Genomic DNA, 17,947 nt, shown 5'->3' with positions numbered 1-17,947 from the left:
ACAGTTTATGGGCTGATTTGGCCCAATTCTGTTTCTTACCGTTGTCACTTGCTTGAGCAGGATGACGTCTTCTTTTAATTAACACTGGATGATGCAGGTTGGGAGGAAAACAATTTGATCAGTCCCTCCAGGAGGCTGTTTTGGGAATCCTGATCCCCATCAGATGTATCTGATACCACCATGGATTCATCGGTTCCATCAGCATTAAGCATAGTTGACAGTTCATCTATCATATCTTCTTGATTGTTCTCCATTCTGTTCAGTTTTTCAGCTACCTTTGAAATAGTTGAAACACTGGTAGAGGGGTTAGGTGTAACTCAAAGTCCTGAAATCTATTAATCAGTTCATTTAAAAGGGGTCTTCTTTTCCTTCTGCCATACATTGCTGTTAATGTACCGGTGTACCTTTCTGATGCAGTTCTTGTGAATTTACACCACATATCTGGTGTACACCTGACTCTCTCAGGATTATGCTCTTGGTTTGGATCATGAGGAATGAATGCACGGTCACGTAATATTTTCACCACAGTGCATTCTCTCAAATAATGAATGCCTTTTTCCATGTCAGTCCATTTCTTTTTCTCAGGCATCAGATCGTCTTTGAAGGGGCATCTTTCTCTTATGGCCAATAGCATTCACTACCAGAGAGTGGAGGTCTCATATTGACATGTACTAATACCTCTGTCAATGGCTGAGTCGCTATCAATGCTGCCCAGTTGGCAAGCTTCTCTACTATCTAGCAACACACTGTTGGCACCATTGTCCCAACACTGAAGTAACCAGGTGACAATAGGTTCATTTGGTTGGCGTGAAAAGTCTTTTCTCAAACATCAAATTTAAGTCATTTTCAGAGGTTGAGTGATAATGGTGACGATGTCTCCCTCACCTACTGCTCTTTCAGGACTTGTAGTTACCTTCCTGGCCATTGGTAACCATGATCTCATTGGAGGTCTCTGCCCTCTCTCTGGATCCCCTGAATCTCTGAGCTACTCTTCTGAACCTAGGGACCTTCTTTCTCTACTTTCTTCTCCTCTTTCTTCCATTCTAAATGGAAATTTCAATTTCCATCATCTTACAGCAGTAACTGACACTGATTCTCGTGCCTCCTGTGGTTGATTAGGTTGGTCACTTTCAACGTTCCAGCTCAGCTCAGAGCCTGTCTTATTTGGCTAGGAGGAGATCTCGTTCAGCTTTGAGGATTACTCATTGAGCTTGAATGTAGGCTCATTCGGTTTGGAGACTGATTAGTTTGAACTGGAAGGCGTCTCACTCAATTTGGAGGGCGTCTCACTTGGACTGAAAGATGTCTCGTTTGGACTGGAGGGTGTCCCACTGAGATTGGAGATTCTTTCTCTCAGTTTGGAGATCTTTCCTTTTGACTTAGAGTTTTTTCTTCTTGTCACAGAGACGATTTGGAGATTCCCTTTCCTAACTAGGAGACTCTCTTTCTTGCCTAGGAGATTCTGCCTCTCGGTTTGGACTCTCTCCTGGAAACTCTCCCTTTCGGTGTGGAGACTCTCCCTTTCTGTTTGGAGAATCTCTCACTCAATTTCAGAAACTCTCTCCCTCTCTGGGATAGAATTGAATAAGGTCTGATAAGCATAAGCCAGGCCCCAAATAATTTATGCCTCCTTAGATCTGTCTGAGCTGCAACATCGCTGTCTCAAATATCTGCCTAGGCTCTCAGGATCTTGCAGGTGTTCAGAAGCAAAGTCCCATGACACCAAGGATGTCCATCTCCCCCAGCATGAGAAAGATGCAGAGCTCTTGCAGCGGCTCCAGAGGAGGGCCACAAAGGCAGAGGGCTGGAGCTCCTCTCCTATGGAGAAGGGTTGAGGGAACCGGGCTTGTTTAGCTTGGAGAAGAGAAGGCTCGGGGGAGACCTCATTGTGGCCTTCCAGTACTTGGAGGGAGCGTATAAACAGGAGGGGGAATGGCTGTTTATGAGGGTGGACAGTGATAGGACAAGGCGGAATGGTTTTAAACTGAGACAGGGGAGGTTTAGGTTGGATATTAGGAGGAAGTTTTTCACCCAGAGGGTGGTGAGGCACTGGAACAGGTTGCCCAAGGAGGCTGTGGATGCCCCATCCCTGGAGGCATTCAAGGCCAGGCTGGATGTGGCTCTGGGCAGCCTGGTCTGGTGGTTGGCAACCCTGCACATAACAGGGGTTGAAACTAGATGATCACTGTGGTCCTTTTGAACCCAGGCCATCCTATGGTTCTATAATTTTCACAAAACAGTAAGCCGACCTTGACAGAAAAGATGCCTTACAGTAAAGACACTATTTAAAATCCAATAGTAACTTCATTGTAAAAAGATACTGATAGAGATGGTAATTTAAAAAAAAAATCAATTTATGGATAAGCACTCACAACAGATGTAGTGTCAGAAAATACCTGAAGAGGACCTAAAGGAAGTTTAAATTTGGGTCTGCTCTCAGCTATTTAAAAATACACACTTCCAAAAATAAAGAGCTGAAATTTCTATGGTGAGCAAAATATTTTCCTTTTTCTCTACTTCTTCCATATTCACAATCTACAAAATGTCGTAAAATCTCTATGTATAAAAGAAGTGGCTGAGAGAGCAGCATAGTAAGGAGACATAACTAGACCCCAAATTCCTTAACTGAAAGCAATGGCCCATGGAAGAGACTATTTTGAGGAATACTCAAAAAACAACAGACATTACAGTCTTAAAGATTTTGAAACAGAAGGGACTGACACAATCTTATCTCCTTCCTGTCTGTTCATCCAGCATTAAATAAGCATTCTGCAAGTCAGTATTCAGTCAGCCTACTCCAGAAGGATTTTGGTACTCTATCCCACTAAGCAGTCAGGGACATTTTGTAATATTAATGGCTGTAAGAGATTATTCTTTTGCATCATTGTCTCAAAGTTTGCTTAGGACACAGATGAACAAGTCCAAGCATGTCCTGGTCAAGGGCTGAGAAATCCTTTGTCTGGAGAATACTGATGGACAAGCCCTGGGCAAGGGTTGTAAAATCCTTTGTCTGAGGGACACAGACAGACAAGGCCAGGGGCAACAGGAGAGAGATAAGCCACAGACTAATGGCCAGGAAGCAGCCTTTTCTGTGGGCTTATCTCGAGGAAGATGGCCATCTCAGGGGGTACAGCACATGACTTACCCAAGCGCCTAGGAATGCCATGCTGGCAGAAGAAGAAGGATAAAAAGGGGACCTACAACCATGAGGATACATTTCTGACAACAGATTCCTCACGAAGAAGAAGAGGTTTTCTGACAACAAATTCCTCACAACCTGAGACCTGCATGCTGAAGAACAAGAAGGTGTCTGGTATCAGAAGCCTCACAAGCCTGCATGCTGACGGACTCTCCTGGGCCTGCTACCTGAGTCCTGCTGTTTCCTCCCGGATTGGCTCTGCGACTTCCTCCTGGTACCCGCTAGCTGCCCAAGGCCGGCCACGCTGCTGCTGCTCTCCCCCTGCTGCTTTTGCCTCGGACCATCGGAACGGCGTGCAACAGGACCACTGCTGAATCCTGGTGGCGACTATCCCCACTTCATGCAATTCTTGCTTCTTTCCTATCTTTTCTATCACCCACTTTCCCTTCTCCATCATCCTAATTCATAATAGTCGTCGTCCTCCCCTTTCCCATCTCCCTGATTAAGATCTGTAATAAACTGGTTGGACCAACATTTGAACCATTGCTTCTTAATGTCATGCTAGGTATACGTATATCAAAGAACCTCCTCTCCCTATAATTTGGAGCAAGACAACATTTATGAGCAGAAAAAGATTGTTCTTTTGAGAAAGGCACAGTGGTTAATGTGTCACAGCTGTGGAAAAGATTGAAAAATACCCATGGACACATTTTCTTATCATAATGCACAAGTGTAATAGCCTTGTTCTTCAGTTAAGCAGCATTAGACTAATCAATATTTTAATTCTGTAGCTGGATTTAGCAGTAAGCCCATGGACACAAGAACATTCAGCCAGAAGTTAAATGAAAACTAAGGAAAAAAACTACTGTAATACATCTTTCCCCACTAGGAAATTGAAAATGCTATTTAACAGCACTCTAGTATTTCTGCATGCAAATAGAGCATGGATGGGCACTTCATCAAATTACTGTAGAACACTGTCATATTACTACAATTCTTGAAATAATTGCATTTTTTTAAGCATAACTTTTTGTTCTTTACAGTTACTTCTGTCAGCGTTTCAAAAATGGAAAGTACTCCACAGCACAAAGCCAACTAGTATCCTGCCATCAAGTGAGGACATGCAGCCATCTCTGGACCATTTGAGCACCACAGCTTTTAAGGGCAGTGCTTTCAGAAACAAGAAACAGGTTCAGGTCCTGAAATTGAGAAAAATCTTACACAGAAGAGGTCTTAGTATTGTAGTAATATCGCCCCTTACATAGGGAGACATAAAAAAAAAAAGAACCACACAGATAAATTTGCAATTAATAGACAATAATGAAATTCTTGGCATAAGTAATTGTTTTTGTTTTTTTTTTTTTTTAATTAAAAAAAAAAATTAAAGAGCAGATTCAAAATCTTGGGAACTTCCATTTATTTTCCATAAAACTTACTTTTTTTTCAGCCACTAAAACATGAACTTCAGTATTTTCCAACTTAACACAGAAACAATGTCAGACATTCAACAAAGTAATTTCAGTTAAAGATGTATTTACATTTAGAACCACTTACAAAGTAGCACTACAAAGAAATGTAAGCAAGATATCTTTCCCGTACTATTTTTTGGGGGAATAAGGAAATAAATTGGAATCAACAAATGCTCCTGAAATAGACATGGAATGGCTTGGTTTGGAAGGGACCTCAAAAATCATCTAGTTCCAACCCCTCTGAAGTAGGCAAGGCTGCCAACCACTAGTCTCAAGTTGCCCAGAATCCAATCCATCATGACATTGAACACTGCCAGGGATGGGGCATCCACAACCTCTCCAGGCAGCCTGTTCCAGAACCTCAACATCCTCTCTGCAGAAGAACTTCCCCCTAACATCTAATCTAAACTCTCCCCTCCTTCAATTTAAAACCATTTCTCCTTGTCCTATCACTATCTACCCATGTAAGAAGTTGATTTCCCTCCTGATCATAATCTTTAAAATTTTGGAAGGCTGCAATGAGGTCTCCCTGGAGCCTTCTCTTCTCCACGCTGAACAAGCCAAGTTCCCCCAGCCAGTTTTCATAGGAGAGGTGCTCCAGTCACCCTCTGATCATCCCTGTGGCCTTCTCTGGACCGTCTCCAAAACCTCCATATCTTTCCAAAGGTCCCTCGAACTGGACACAGTATTCCACATTGGGCATCATGAGGGCAGAGTAGAGGGACAATCACCTCCTTCACTCCACTGGGCACAAGAAGTGATGATCAGGATAGGATGAAGGTAAGGTCTCAACTGAATCTTGTCTTCCTTATAGGTTCCTCCTAGACACAAAAATGCACACCTCAATGGGACAAATTAATAAGAGCCCATTCTCTTCCACGTATTTTCCACCGTGAGGATAAGGACTGTGAGGAAAGTCATACAACTTCCTTCACTAAGAATGGCTACACTAATAGATACAATCAGAGAACTTTTGAAGGACTTGACTGATGCTCCCAGACTTATTTACTCACAGTCTACTCTCAGTCCTCTTTATCTGACTTATCCTCCTACATTCAGTTTCTTCATATCAGCTTCACTTATCATGAGACTGTTTTCCTTCATCTGTTCCCCTTTAGTGACATACTGTCTGCAATTTCTCTACTACACCCTACAGAATAAATCCTTCAGTAAACTACGGGTGTTTTCTACCATTTTACACTGCTCTCTCCTTTTGTGTAATATCCTTCTCCAACATTTAATACATCCTGCCTTTTGGACAGTGCTATCTAATATTAGAAGTTGATGACTGTACCTGACACAAAAATAAGAGGATGTAGCCTGGTCAACTGTTTTAATAAATATTAAAAAAAATAATAGTAATCATGGTAATCTTGCACATCTTCACTATTGTCACTTAGCCATCTTCTACAGTTAAAGTGGTAAAAACTACTAAATATCTCCTGTAAGCAAAGAATTTGTCATCCACGAAGTACGGGAAAGGAAGTAGTGTGGTTTTGTGATTTTTTTTTGTTGTCAATATTCCACATAATAACATCATGTAAAGCAGTGGGAGTTAAAGAGTTCATGTTCTGGTTCTGTGGACTGTCTCTTTTGGGTGTTTGGTTCTCAGGAGGGAGGGGAGGAGCAGCATTCCCCAGAGGACTTCATGCCCAGAGGAAGAAAGGTGGAGGTCCTGGCAGGTCACGAGTCTGCCTCTCTCCCTCAATTTGTTCACAGCGGAGAAGCACATGCTCCCTATGTGGTCTATAGAGTAAGGCCTGCTTTGGACACTCTCTCCCTCACTTTTTTTTTTTTATTTGTTGGCCTCAATTCCAATTGTATTATGCTGTATTGTATTATCTTGCATTCCGAGATCATATTTAGTAAATTAATGTTCCTCCTCAGATTGTTGTCACTGCTCTGTTTTTGGTCCCATCTACTATCTCCCTTCCTTTTCCCCTTCTCCCCTCTCCAAAGGTGCAGGCCTATGAGTCCCCTGTCTCATTAGTCACAAGGCTGGCCCAGCTTGGCCTGTAAACCGTAAATGTTTTTTTCTCTCTTTCCTTCTTTTCCAGGCCTATGGATCTGCTGTCCTCTGTCACGGACATAGATAGAGGTAACTCTGTGACAGGAAGCTCATGCGCATTTGCACAGATTGAAATAATACTTTTCAAAGTATGTCTAAAAATAGATTTCATACAAGCCTGTTAAAAACAAAGGCTAATTAGCTGCAACCACTTTTCTTGAAGTCAAGCAAAGTTACATCTGGAATTATTTTAGCCCACATTTTATCAACAATTTTTTCCTTTAAAAACAAACAAACAAACAAAACAAAACAAAAAAAACCTCAAGGCACATCACACCTTCATTTTTCTTGATGCTAAAGTGACAGGACTAGGGAAAAAAATTAAGGGACACTGAAGAAGCAACTTACTTGAAGATAACACTTCTGCCTCAGTATACTGTACTGAGTATAACAAGATTGCAGTAACTTTAAAAAGTTGGTCAGTATTTTCTGTTTTTTTCCCCTTGCACTTTTCTCTCTTTTTACCTGATTTGTGTAGCTGCATCTTGTGGATCAACAGCCAGTGTTTCTTTCTCATTACTTGCACACATTAGAATTTCTGTGAGACCTCAAGCTGCTGATCTGGCACGGTTCCTGAGGATGTTTCATTTTTTCAGAACATCTTTCACTTTGTATACTAAAATGCCCAGGGCCTCCTAATCCCACAGCAGTCTACAGGGACTCCTCAAGAACCAAGGTCCAGGAGGCACAAGACTGCTGACACCTCCAGTAAACAGCTAGTCAGATATTAACAGAATCTTGCCCTGCATTCAAAGCTGAGGCTTAGTTACTAAAGCTGAGATGTCTTCAAAAAAAAAAAAACATTTTAGGTTCACTATGTTACTACCTTCCTTTTTCATTTTTCCTTTGACAGAAAATATCCACCTCTCTCTTGAGGCAACCTACCAACAAAAGTTCTATCAGCTTAAATAGGACTTCTGCTCCTAACTTTTCCAGACACTTTGAAAAAACTATATGCATGACCAGTATACTTGCAATGCAGATATGCTCAGAGGAAAGGAACGCATGGCAGTATACTCAAGCAAGACATTCTGTAGTCCACCCAATGTTATTCAACTTCTCATCCCAATCCCTCGCTGAACTAGTATGGTTTAGGATCCATCAGTGTTACAGTAAGAAGCACTCCACACTCTGCTCAAGTTTGATGGCAAGAGGAACATCTAAAACTCCAAAGGACAGACAAAAAAAAGTCTGGTTTAACAAAACAGAGCACAGAAATACTGCCATTCTATGACTAGCATGGTTTGCTGTCTGTTTTCCAACCTCAGCACTCAAAACAGGAAGGGAGGGAAGCTGGGACAAATTAATAAGGTCATAACATTCTTCCTTCTTTCAATATTTAATACAGAATATGTAATTTCAGTGCATCTTCTGAAGTAAAAAAAATACCTAAAATCACACCTTGAAGACTCCTCAAATACACATGACTGTCCTTTCACTGAGTATTTCTGGAGGACAGTGCAGGTCAAGAACAGCCTGTCTGGGGTACAGCACTCATTCAGAAGCTTTGAATCATCCTGTGCAATTCTCCTTTCTTTTCTCCCTTCTGTGTCTAGACAGGCACCTACTTGGGCTTTCCTGGAATTAGATGGCACAAATACATCTTCCTAACTTCATATCTTACTCCATTTCCTTCCTGCCTACAGTGAAATCAAACAGCTCTATCTGCCCCAGTTAGTTAGAAGGAATCCCTCTGCAAGGTTTCCAGATTGGTAACAAGTTAGAGAAATCTCCTGTCATTTGACACAAAGTTGTGAAGGACTACATTTTTGCACGGGAGAAATTAATAGCTCCAGTTTTTTTAAGATTTATTTCTTCCCACACAATGTCAGTAAATCTGCAGCTATCATGACAGAGACGATGACTAGCACAGCACATTAAGCAAAAGGGTAGTGACATTTGATTTGCATTATTTCTGGCATGCACACAAATCCCCACATTTTACAACATAATATCAATATACTTCATTTTATTTTGATTAAAAGTTACATCTTTCACTGATGACCTTTAAAGAATGCTTGCTTCCAGACACTTAGAGGTACCATTGATATACTATACTTTGTCATCAAAACAATGATCATTCCTCAGATGCCTCTGAAAAGCTACAGAACCTTTCACAGAGCAGCTCATAAAATTCCCACTGATGTAAGCAATACAGAGAAGATGTAAATACAGAATTTGCATCAGCTCGCTCACTGCATTCAGCAACGAGGGGCACATTCTGCCAATCCACACATTTACTGGAAGGTTGCCCTAGTTAGAGGATATTGCCACAACGCAATTCAACAGACATTAAGTTTATTAGCTGGGTGGCAGCCAAGTAAATTAGCAAATTATATAAATGTATATGTAAGTTATTCTCACCTTTGCTCCACAGGCAATGAAAATGACTTCTGTTGAAAGGCTGGTTCAGAATCAGAAGGCAAAACTTCAACTTTCCTGTAAGATAAATGTTGACTCCTATGAGTAAGAATACTGATTTTTCCCATCCTTTTTGCTGCATTTCAGTCTCAGAGAAACTCCTCTTGTTTTCTTGCTTCTTAGGTTTCATCTTTTTCAAGATAAAGAAACTTCCAGAATGTCATTAGATACCTTTTACTTTGCAAGGTTTTACTGACAAACTTTTCATTTACAAGAGACTGTCATACACTGAAGGCCACACTTAACAGGACTGCCCATCAGTACAGCTCTACCATTTAATCTCCTGCTTGTTGGTGTCACCTGGATACAGCATTAGCTGATACATTTCCATGTCCTCTGCTAACAGCTAGGATTTGGCTAGCTCTGAAGTTGTTTCTAATTTAGGTTCAATAATCCATTTCCCAGTGGAATGCAGAACTCTTAGGGATATCAGTGGCTTCTGTATGTACATTTTCCTATCATCTAGAAGCTCTAATCATCATGGTACATCCACTGTGGCAGATGCTTGACAAATGCAGAACAAAAGGTCAAGACCAAGGAGCTTAAAATCAAGGTTAGTAAAAGCAAAAGCAAACTTTAGCCCATGTTATCTAAGTGATATCACAGAGAAAAGTCTCACTGGTTTTCCTGGTGACCTGAACTCCATTAGTCTGAACCAGATCCAAAAGCATCCTGCCCTTAGCAGTATGTCCACTGTGAAGAACCAAAATAAATCTACAAATAGAAAGACTTAAAATACTGCACACTGTGGCTTCGAAGAGTAAATACACACCCTGCCTTATTACAGTTCCTTCTGCTGGGATTTGTCTTATATAACTTCCTAATTATGTTATCATATAGGGATACCAGTTTCTTCTGGAGCTTCATATCCTTAAACAATCAGGTTAATGAAGCAGTATTTGGTTATGTGAAGCTACGGTAACAGAAAAAAGAAAACCTCCATCACTATAAAGTCTTGCAGATTTTTGAGCAGGAGGCAGAAAGGCTAAAGGTATAGTAAGGGCTGGTAAAGATAAGGTAAAGCTTAAGCCAGAACTTAGGTAGGGCAAATAAAGGTGTTGAAATTCTTGAATGTGAAGGAACACCTTTGAATGAGGGTGGGGAAGAGACAATACTTAAAATCATGAATGGGAGCAAGAAGTGAGGACCAGGACACCGGAGTGCTACTATTTTGTATATCACTTTTAGGGTTCCCCCAGTGATGTCTTCTATTCCTCAGTTCTCTTACCTGTAAAACAGAAGTAACAATGCAGTTCTCCAGTAGTGCAGAGATACAGTACTGACGACTTAGATTCCTGGGGTACATAAGGCCTAGCACTGCTACCCGGGTGAGAGAAGGTACTGTCCCTCTTTGTTCTGTGCAGGTGCGGACACACCTTGAACACTGTGTGCAGTTTTGGAACATAAAACTATTACAACATTCAAAGGAGGACTACAAAGATAGGGAATGGTCTAGAGGGCAACACGAATGAGGAGTGGCTGAGGTCACTCAGTTTGTTCAGCGCAAAGACGAGGGGAGTGAGAAGAGGCATGATGGCAGCCTACAGCTTCCTCATGAGGTGAGCAGAGGGGAAGGCACTAAACTCTTCTTTTTGATGACAACAGGATCTGAGAGAATGGCATGGAACTGCACCAGAGGAAGGTTGGGATGTCAGGCATTCTCCAGGCTCACGGCCCCAAGCTGTCAGAGTTCAAGACACATTTGACAATGCTCTCAAATACAGGGTTTGAATTCTGGGTGGTTTTCTGTGTAGAGCCACGAGTTGGACTCGATGGACCTCATGGGTCCCTTCCAGCTCAGTATGTGCTATGATAATTTCTACTTCCACACAAAAAAATCTACGTGTTTACCACGTACACACACACACAAAACTTCTGTGTGTTCCTTTCAAATACCTTCTCTAAGTCCTACACTTGCCTCTCTGCCAACATCGTTCATCTTATAATTAATTAGTGGAATAAATTTACTTTGATAAGGATGAATGGGTCAGAGAACCAAGTAAACAAAGGAGAGCGAGAAAACCTTTTTCTTTGCTTAGTCTGAACAGTTTTGCCTCACCCTTGAACTTAAAGAGAAATGTAGAAAACAATACATTCAAAACAAGTGCCAATTTCCAGCTGCCTCACAAAATAAGACCTCAGCAGCAGCTTAAGAAAGGCTGCCATCTCCTTCTATTACGTTTAATCATCTAGTGGTGCCCTTCTCAGAAAACAAAATCACAAGTTCTTACACTGATACAATCCAAATAAGACATGGGTGCTGTAAACTTGTTCCTGCTACTGAATCACATATGGCATTTCTGTGTTTCATTTAAGCCCTTCAGCATATGGAAATGCAGAAGATTTTACCTCTTGTTGCACTTTAGGAGGACTCTTGCTAGATATGGTTAAGATATGGTTTCGAAGTCAGAGTCCTGGTTGTAGGTGTCCACACTGGAACTTCAAAGGCTGATTTTCCAAGTTGATGCTTCCAAGAGTTCCCAGTGGAGCCTGTAAAGGCTGCTGATTCTTATCTGTTCTGTTGCCGTAAAGAGCTAGATGTCCCCAGAACAAAACAACTATGAGGGTTTTTGTTTCTTTCTTTCTTTTTTAGCAAAGTCATGGATTGCAGAAGGGTAGAAATATAAAATAATTTTTCTCCTGCTTTTAGAAAAAGGGAACATGCTTGTCATTTCAAACTACTGCAGTTGATGCGTGATAAAATGCTACTGATGCTACCAAAATGAGACCAAATATCAATATTTTAATGGTGCTCACTGAGCTAATGCAAAGTTTGTGTAATGCAAAGCAAACAAGGACACAGCCCTTGGCAGATTCAAAACAGTAATAAAATTGGACTGCAGTAATTTACAACCACTACCTTCAAAGCTATTAAGAAGCTGGAACTGCTGATGTCAAATATCATGTCAATGGATGGAATATGCAGTATACATTACTCTGAGAAAACCTGGTAAGAGCTCACTTTGCCAGTGCTCTGAGCACTCTACTGCTTATTCCTTTGAAAACAAATTTACTTTAAGACCACTTATCTTTAAAGCCCTTAACAAATTAGGAAGCAGCTATCTCCAGAGCTGCCTACCCTATTCAATAAAGACAATTATCAATCTGACTCAACTACTGACAAAATTGTGCACAGTTTGGACTAATGGGAAAGAGAATTCTGCAAGCAAGAATTCAGCAGTAAAACGTAACTTGCCCCCAAACCTGGCTATCTACACTGAAGAAGCTTTTGTTGGCTTTTTCTTAGAGGTAGAACAAGTTGGTCCCTTGCACAGCTTCATCAATTTTTAGTGTAAATTTCTCTTTCATTATGTAATTCTCTTGCAGCTTTTTGTGGAGTGAGCAAATTCAGCCACCTACAGCACAAGCAGAAAAGAGTAAATTCCTCCATACAATGACTCCAGATTATTTTTGATATTTACATCAACATGGGAATTTCCAGTCTCATCGACCTCTTGTCCTAGCTGCTGCATTTACATTTTGCAGTCTTGCATGCATAACTTACAGACATAACAGGTGCACAACTACATCAATAGCCAGTTATATGCAAAAAAATATAATTAAGAAAAACTGTTCATCTCAGCCATAGTCTTCTAGTAGTTTTGGAAAACTCTCAATCTTTGGATAAAGCTGGATTATTTTAATCCTGCTGCAACACAAAGAGCTGCTTCCTTACTTTTCAAGGTTGCAAATCAACCAACAATTCCTTTGTGTTTCTCTGGGACAGCCAGTGATCAAACTCATTCCTTCTGAAAACTGTTAGTTCCCCTCTTTTCTACTTCTATTCAGCTGCACTCTTTGACAAAGCTTTTCTCATTGTTGCTTAGAAAGGATTTAGCCTACGTAGTGTCTTTAATTCAGTCACAAGAATTCTAGTAGGTTTTAGAGCACTCATTTACTCTTCTAAAAGCCTTTGTGGCTTCTTTCTGTCATACTATACTCATCTAGCTATTCAATACATACATATATAAAATATCATTATGCATTTTTATTGGTGTCCCCTTGTCACATGCCAGTCTTCAAGCCATTTGTCTGCCACAATAATATTCAAAAGGTGTATATATTCTTAAATGCAACGTTTTGCCTGGTAGCCAGTAAGGCAATATATGCCTCTTCCTTGCTTCCCTTCAATTTTAGAATAATATCTCTAGAAGCCACTCTGCACACTCAGAGCCTTCTGGCTACTGAATTTTCAGGTGAAAAAAAATCTTTAATTACTTCAGATGAAGAAGCCTTTAGGAAAAAACTCCGCTAGATGCTTTATTCGTGAAATGAAGTGAGCAACCCCAGTAAACTTGTGCTAAGATACCAGATCGTGCCTCAAGGTGCTAACAAAATACAACTCCCACATCCCGACTTCAAAAAGGACCTGCTAGGCAATATTTTTTGTGTTTTACTGCTTGCCTGTAGAAGAGCCATTCCTCACACTTCCAGTTATCAGCCAAGAATCTTCCCCAAAGAGAGGCAAAGAGAAGAAAAAGAAATAGAGAGAATGGAGGCAGAAGTATTTTGCCACTAGAAAAGTATTTCATGAATTTAACATAGGTAAACAGCTGAAAGACAGTTAAACATTTTCAGAAAATTCCTGCATTTGTTGAAATACAGCTAAATATTTATCAAGATCCTTGCAAAAGATGCTGCAGAGACTTGTGAATTTCTGATCACATACATGAGATCAGATATATAACAAACTTCTGAGCAAAAAGCTCAAAATGACCCCTCGGAAAATTCGGAAAAACCATTCTGCTCTTCAATGGCACCCAGTGGAGGACTTTCTTGAATCGCAAAATTTCGAATTTTAGATAGGCATTAAGAGAGCAACTTGAGCACTAACAAGGCTAAAGGTATTCTTGGCTACATTGGGCAAAGTATCACCGGCACATCAGTAGAGGTGATCCTTTCCACCTTCAGCACTGGTGAGGCTGCATCTGGAGTGCTATGTCCACTTCTGGGTTCCCTATACAAGAGAGACATGGACATACTGCAGACATTCCAGTGAAGGGCTACCAACAGCATGAACTGGAGCACCTCTCCTATGAGGGGAGGCTAAGAGAGCTAGGACTGTTCAACTGGACACAATGCCAATAAATCCCTGAAGAGAGGGTGCAATCAGGACATGGTCAGGCTCTTTCCAATAGAGCCCCTTGCCAGGGCATTAGGTGATGGGCACAAGCTGGCATAAAGGAGGTTACCTCTGACTTATCAGGAAACATTTCTGTGCTTTGTGGGTGGCGGAGCCCCAGTATGTGCTGCCCAGAAAGGCTATGGGGTCTCCTTATTGGAGATCTTAAAAGCCACCTGGATGTGAGCCTGGGACCATACCTGAGCAGGGGTTGGAGCAGATGGGCCCAGAGGTCTCTTCCAGTCTAATCTACTCTGTAAAGAGCATAGGTATTTTGCTGCAATTGCCTCATTCTAAGTATACACACTAAATATTAAGCATATATATTGTGTTTTGCAGACATTTTCTGAGATAATAAATGATCTAAGTTTGAAAACAATCACAAAATCACAGAACTGTAGAGTTTGGATGAGACCTCTAGAAAACATCTAGTCCATCCCTCCTTCTAAAACAGATTCCCCAGATTCCCTAGAGTATATCTTTTGGAAGAGCAAACTTTAAGACGTTTAATGGATTATTGGCCAAGATCCCCTCGGATACTGTACTTAAAGACAATGATGTTGAGGAGAGCTGGCTATTCTTCAAGGATGCCTTTCTGAGAGCACAAGAGCTCTTCATTCCTCTGAATAAGAAAGCAGGCAGAGGAGGTAGGAAACCGGCATGGCTCAGGCAAAGACCTACTAGGCACACTGAGAGCAAAGAAAGGTGCGTACAAGCTCTAGAAACAAGAGCGTGTCACCTGGGAAGAATACAGGCATGCCATCCGGACTTGCAGACATGGGATCAGGAAAGCCAAGGCGCAGGCGGAACTGAACTTGGCGAGGAATGTGAAAAACAACAGGAAGACTTTCTACAGGTACATTGGCCAGAAGAGATAGGTCAAAGCGAGTGTAGCTCCTTTGGTAAATGTAAAAGGAGAACTGGCTTCAACAGACGAAGAGAAGGCTGAGGTACTGAATGAGTTTTTTGCCTCAGCCTTCACTGGCGGCCAGGATTCCAGTACTTCTCACGTCCTTGAGCTCTGCATCCCTAAACTTCTAGGTGGGGACCGGGGTGATAAATCTGTGAGTCTGTGAGGAAAGAGCAAGTCCGAGACCTCCTCATAAGACTGAATGTCTACAAGTCTCTGGGGCCAGATGGTGTGCAGCCCAGGGTTCTGAAGGAGCTAGCTGAGGTGGTTCCCGAGCCGCGCACCATCATATTTAAAAAGTCATGGCTGTCAGGTGAAGTCCCGGATGACTGGAGGAAGGGTCTCGTCACTCCCATTGACAAGAAAGGGAGCAAGGAGGACCCAGGGAACAACAGGCCGCTGAGTCTCACCTCTGTGCCTGGGAAGATCATGCAGCAGATCCTCCTGGATGACATGCTTGATCAGATGAGGAATGGGCATGAGATCCAAGACAGCCAGCACGGCTTCACGAGGGGAAGGTATTGCTTGACCAATCTGCTGGCCTTCTATGCTGGAGTGACGGCATCGGTGGACAAGGGAAAGGCGACCGATGTCATTTACCTGGACTTGAGCAAGGCCTTTGACATGGTTCCCCACCACATCCTTATCTCCAGATTGGAGGGATGTGGATTTGATGGGTGGACCAGTTAATGGATAAGAAACTGGTTGAAAGGCCGCAGACAGAGGGTGGTCATCAATAGCTCTCTGTCCAGGTGGAGGCCGGTAACGAGTGGCGTCCCCCAGGGTCTGTCTTGGGACCGGTGCTCTTTAACATCTTTATCAATGACATCGATGACGGAATCTAGTGCACCCTCAGCAAGTTTGCTGATGACACCAAGCTGAGTGGTGCGGTTGACACGGTGGAAGGAAGGGATGCCATTCAGAGGGACCTCAACAGGCTTGAAAGGTGGGCCTGGGTGAACCTAATGAGGTTCAACACAGCAAAGTGCAAGGTCTGGCACTTGGGCCGGAGGAATCCCAGCTGAAAGGAGCAGTCCTTGAGAGCACTCCTGCAGAGAAGGACCTGGGGGGTCCTGATGGATGAGAAACTTAACATGAGCCAGCAGCGTGCTCTTGCAGCTCAGAAAGCAAATGGTACCCTGGGCTCCATCAGAAGAGGGGTGGCCAGCAGGGACAGGGAGGTGATTGTCCCCCTCTACTCTGCCCTCGTGAAGCCCCATCTGGAGTACTGTGTCCAGGTCTGGATCCCCCAGCACAAGAAAGACAGGGAGCTGTTGGAGAGGGTCCAGAGGAGAGCCACAGAGATGATCAGGAGACTGGAGCACCTCCCCTACAAGACAGGCTGAGGGAGCTGGGCTTGTTCAGTTCGGAGAGAAGAGTTCCATAACTCTGAATAAGGGTGACCTCATTGCAGCCTTTCAGTTCCTAAAGGAAGCCTACAAACAGGAGGGGAGTCAACTCTTTGAAAGGGTAGATAGCAGGACAAGGGGAAATAGTTTTAAGATTGAGGTTGGATGTCAGGGGGATGCTGGCTCTTTACAGGGAGAGTGGTGAGGTGCTGCAACAGCTGCCCAGAGGCTGTGGATGCCCCGTCCATCCCTGGAGGTGTTCAAGGCCGGGTTGGATGGGGCCCTGGGCAGCCTGGGCTGGTGTTAAATGTGGAGGTTGGTGGCCCTGTATGTGGCAGGGGGTTGGAGATTCATGATCCTTGAGGTCCCTTCCAACCCGAGCCATTCTGTGTTTCTGCACTGAGTCTGAGGAATGGGCTGGATGATCTTCCGAAGACCTTCCTGTACAAAAGTGGAGGAGATTGAGTTACATATTTAAGCGTCATGTATGTTGGGTCAGAGAGAGCTTTTTGTACGGGAATCAAGAAGGAAGGGGAAGGACCTGCTGTTTCGGCAGCCCTTTTTACTCTGTTCATTATAGTTTGAGCTGGTGTGCTCAAACAAGCAGCAGCCGTCTTGTGTTTGTGATTGGATGGGGCCCTGGGCAGCCTGGTCTGGTATGAAATGTGGAGGTTGGTGGCCCTGCCTGTGGCAAAGGGGTTGGAGATTCATAATCCTTGAGGTCCCTTCCAACCTAGGCCATTCTGTGATTTTGTGATATTGCAGAGGAAAGCGCAAATATCTCTAGATAAGGAAATTGCTCCGAGGGGAGCTTGTTCCAGGGCTCTGTCACCATTAAAGTAAATAAATTATTTTCTCATGCTCATTTGGAAGTTCCTGTATTCCTTTTGGTGCACACTGCCCTTTTGGTGGTGCTCCTTCTGCTGGGCACCATTGTAAAGAGCCCAGTCCCAGTCACTTGACTCAGTCCTTTTAAATATTTCTAGTTGCTGATAAGATCCCATCTCAGTTTGCTCTTTTCCAGGCTAAACAGTACCAGGTCTCTCGGCCTTCTCTCATAAGGGAGATGCTCCAAGCCCCTTGGCATGTTTGTGACACTATGCTGGACTCTCTTCAGTAGTTCCCTGTCTTAAACTAAGGAGCACAGAAGTGGACATGCTACTCCAGATGTGGCCTCACCAGGATAGAGTAAAGGAGAAGAACATCCCACAGTCTGCTGGCCATGCTCATTCTAATGAACTCCAGGATAACATTAGACTTCTTGGCCACAAGGACACACTGATGGTTCATAGTCAACCTATGACTATGGACCCAAGTCCACGAGGACACCTAGGTTCTTCTCCATAGAGTTCCCTTCCAGTAGGTCAGCCCCTAACATGCGCTTATGTGTGTGGTTATTCTTCCCCAGGTGCAGGACTCTACACTTATCCTTGTTGAACCTCATAAGGTTCCTCTCTGCTCAACTCTCC

At 42.8% G+C, this 17,947-nt stretch overlaps 1 protein-coding gene across 24 annotated transcripts in view; it reads right to left on the bottom strand.

Moving 5' to 3' along the window:
- Window positions 1-17,947, bottom strand: part of TPK1 (thiamin pyrophosphokinase 1) — a 269,647-nt gene that overhangs the window by 214,074 nt on the left and 37,626 nt on the right. For all 24 annotated transcript variants that reach the window (XR_014882231.1, XR_792765.4, XR_014882228.1 and 21 more), the window contains exon 2: window positions 9,041-9,115. Coding sequence is in view for 14 of the 24 variants with exons in the window: in XM_085220023.1 (XP_085076149.1) it covers window positions 9,041-9,115 (75 nt within the window). In the remaining 10 variants the exon portion in view is untranslated. The remainder of the gene's footprint in view (window positions 1-9,040; window positions 9,116-17,947) is intronic.

This window comes from Meleagris gallopavo, chromosome 3 (assembly GCF_905368555.1).
Source record: "Meleagris gallopavo chromosome 3, MGAL_WU_HG_1.1, whole genome shotgun sequence".
NCBI lineage: Eukaryota > Metazoa > Chordata > Aves > Galliformes > Phasianidae > Meleagris > Meleagris gallopavo.
Note: the sequence above shows the minus strand (reverse complement) of the source record. Positions and strands in the feature narration are given on the sequence as shown.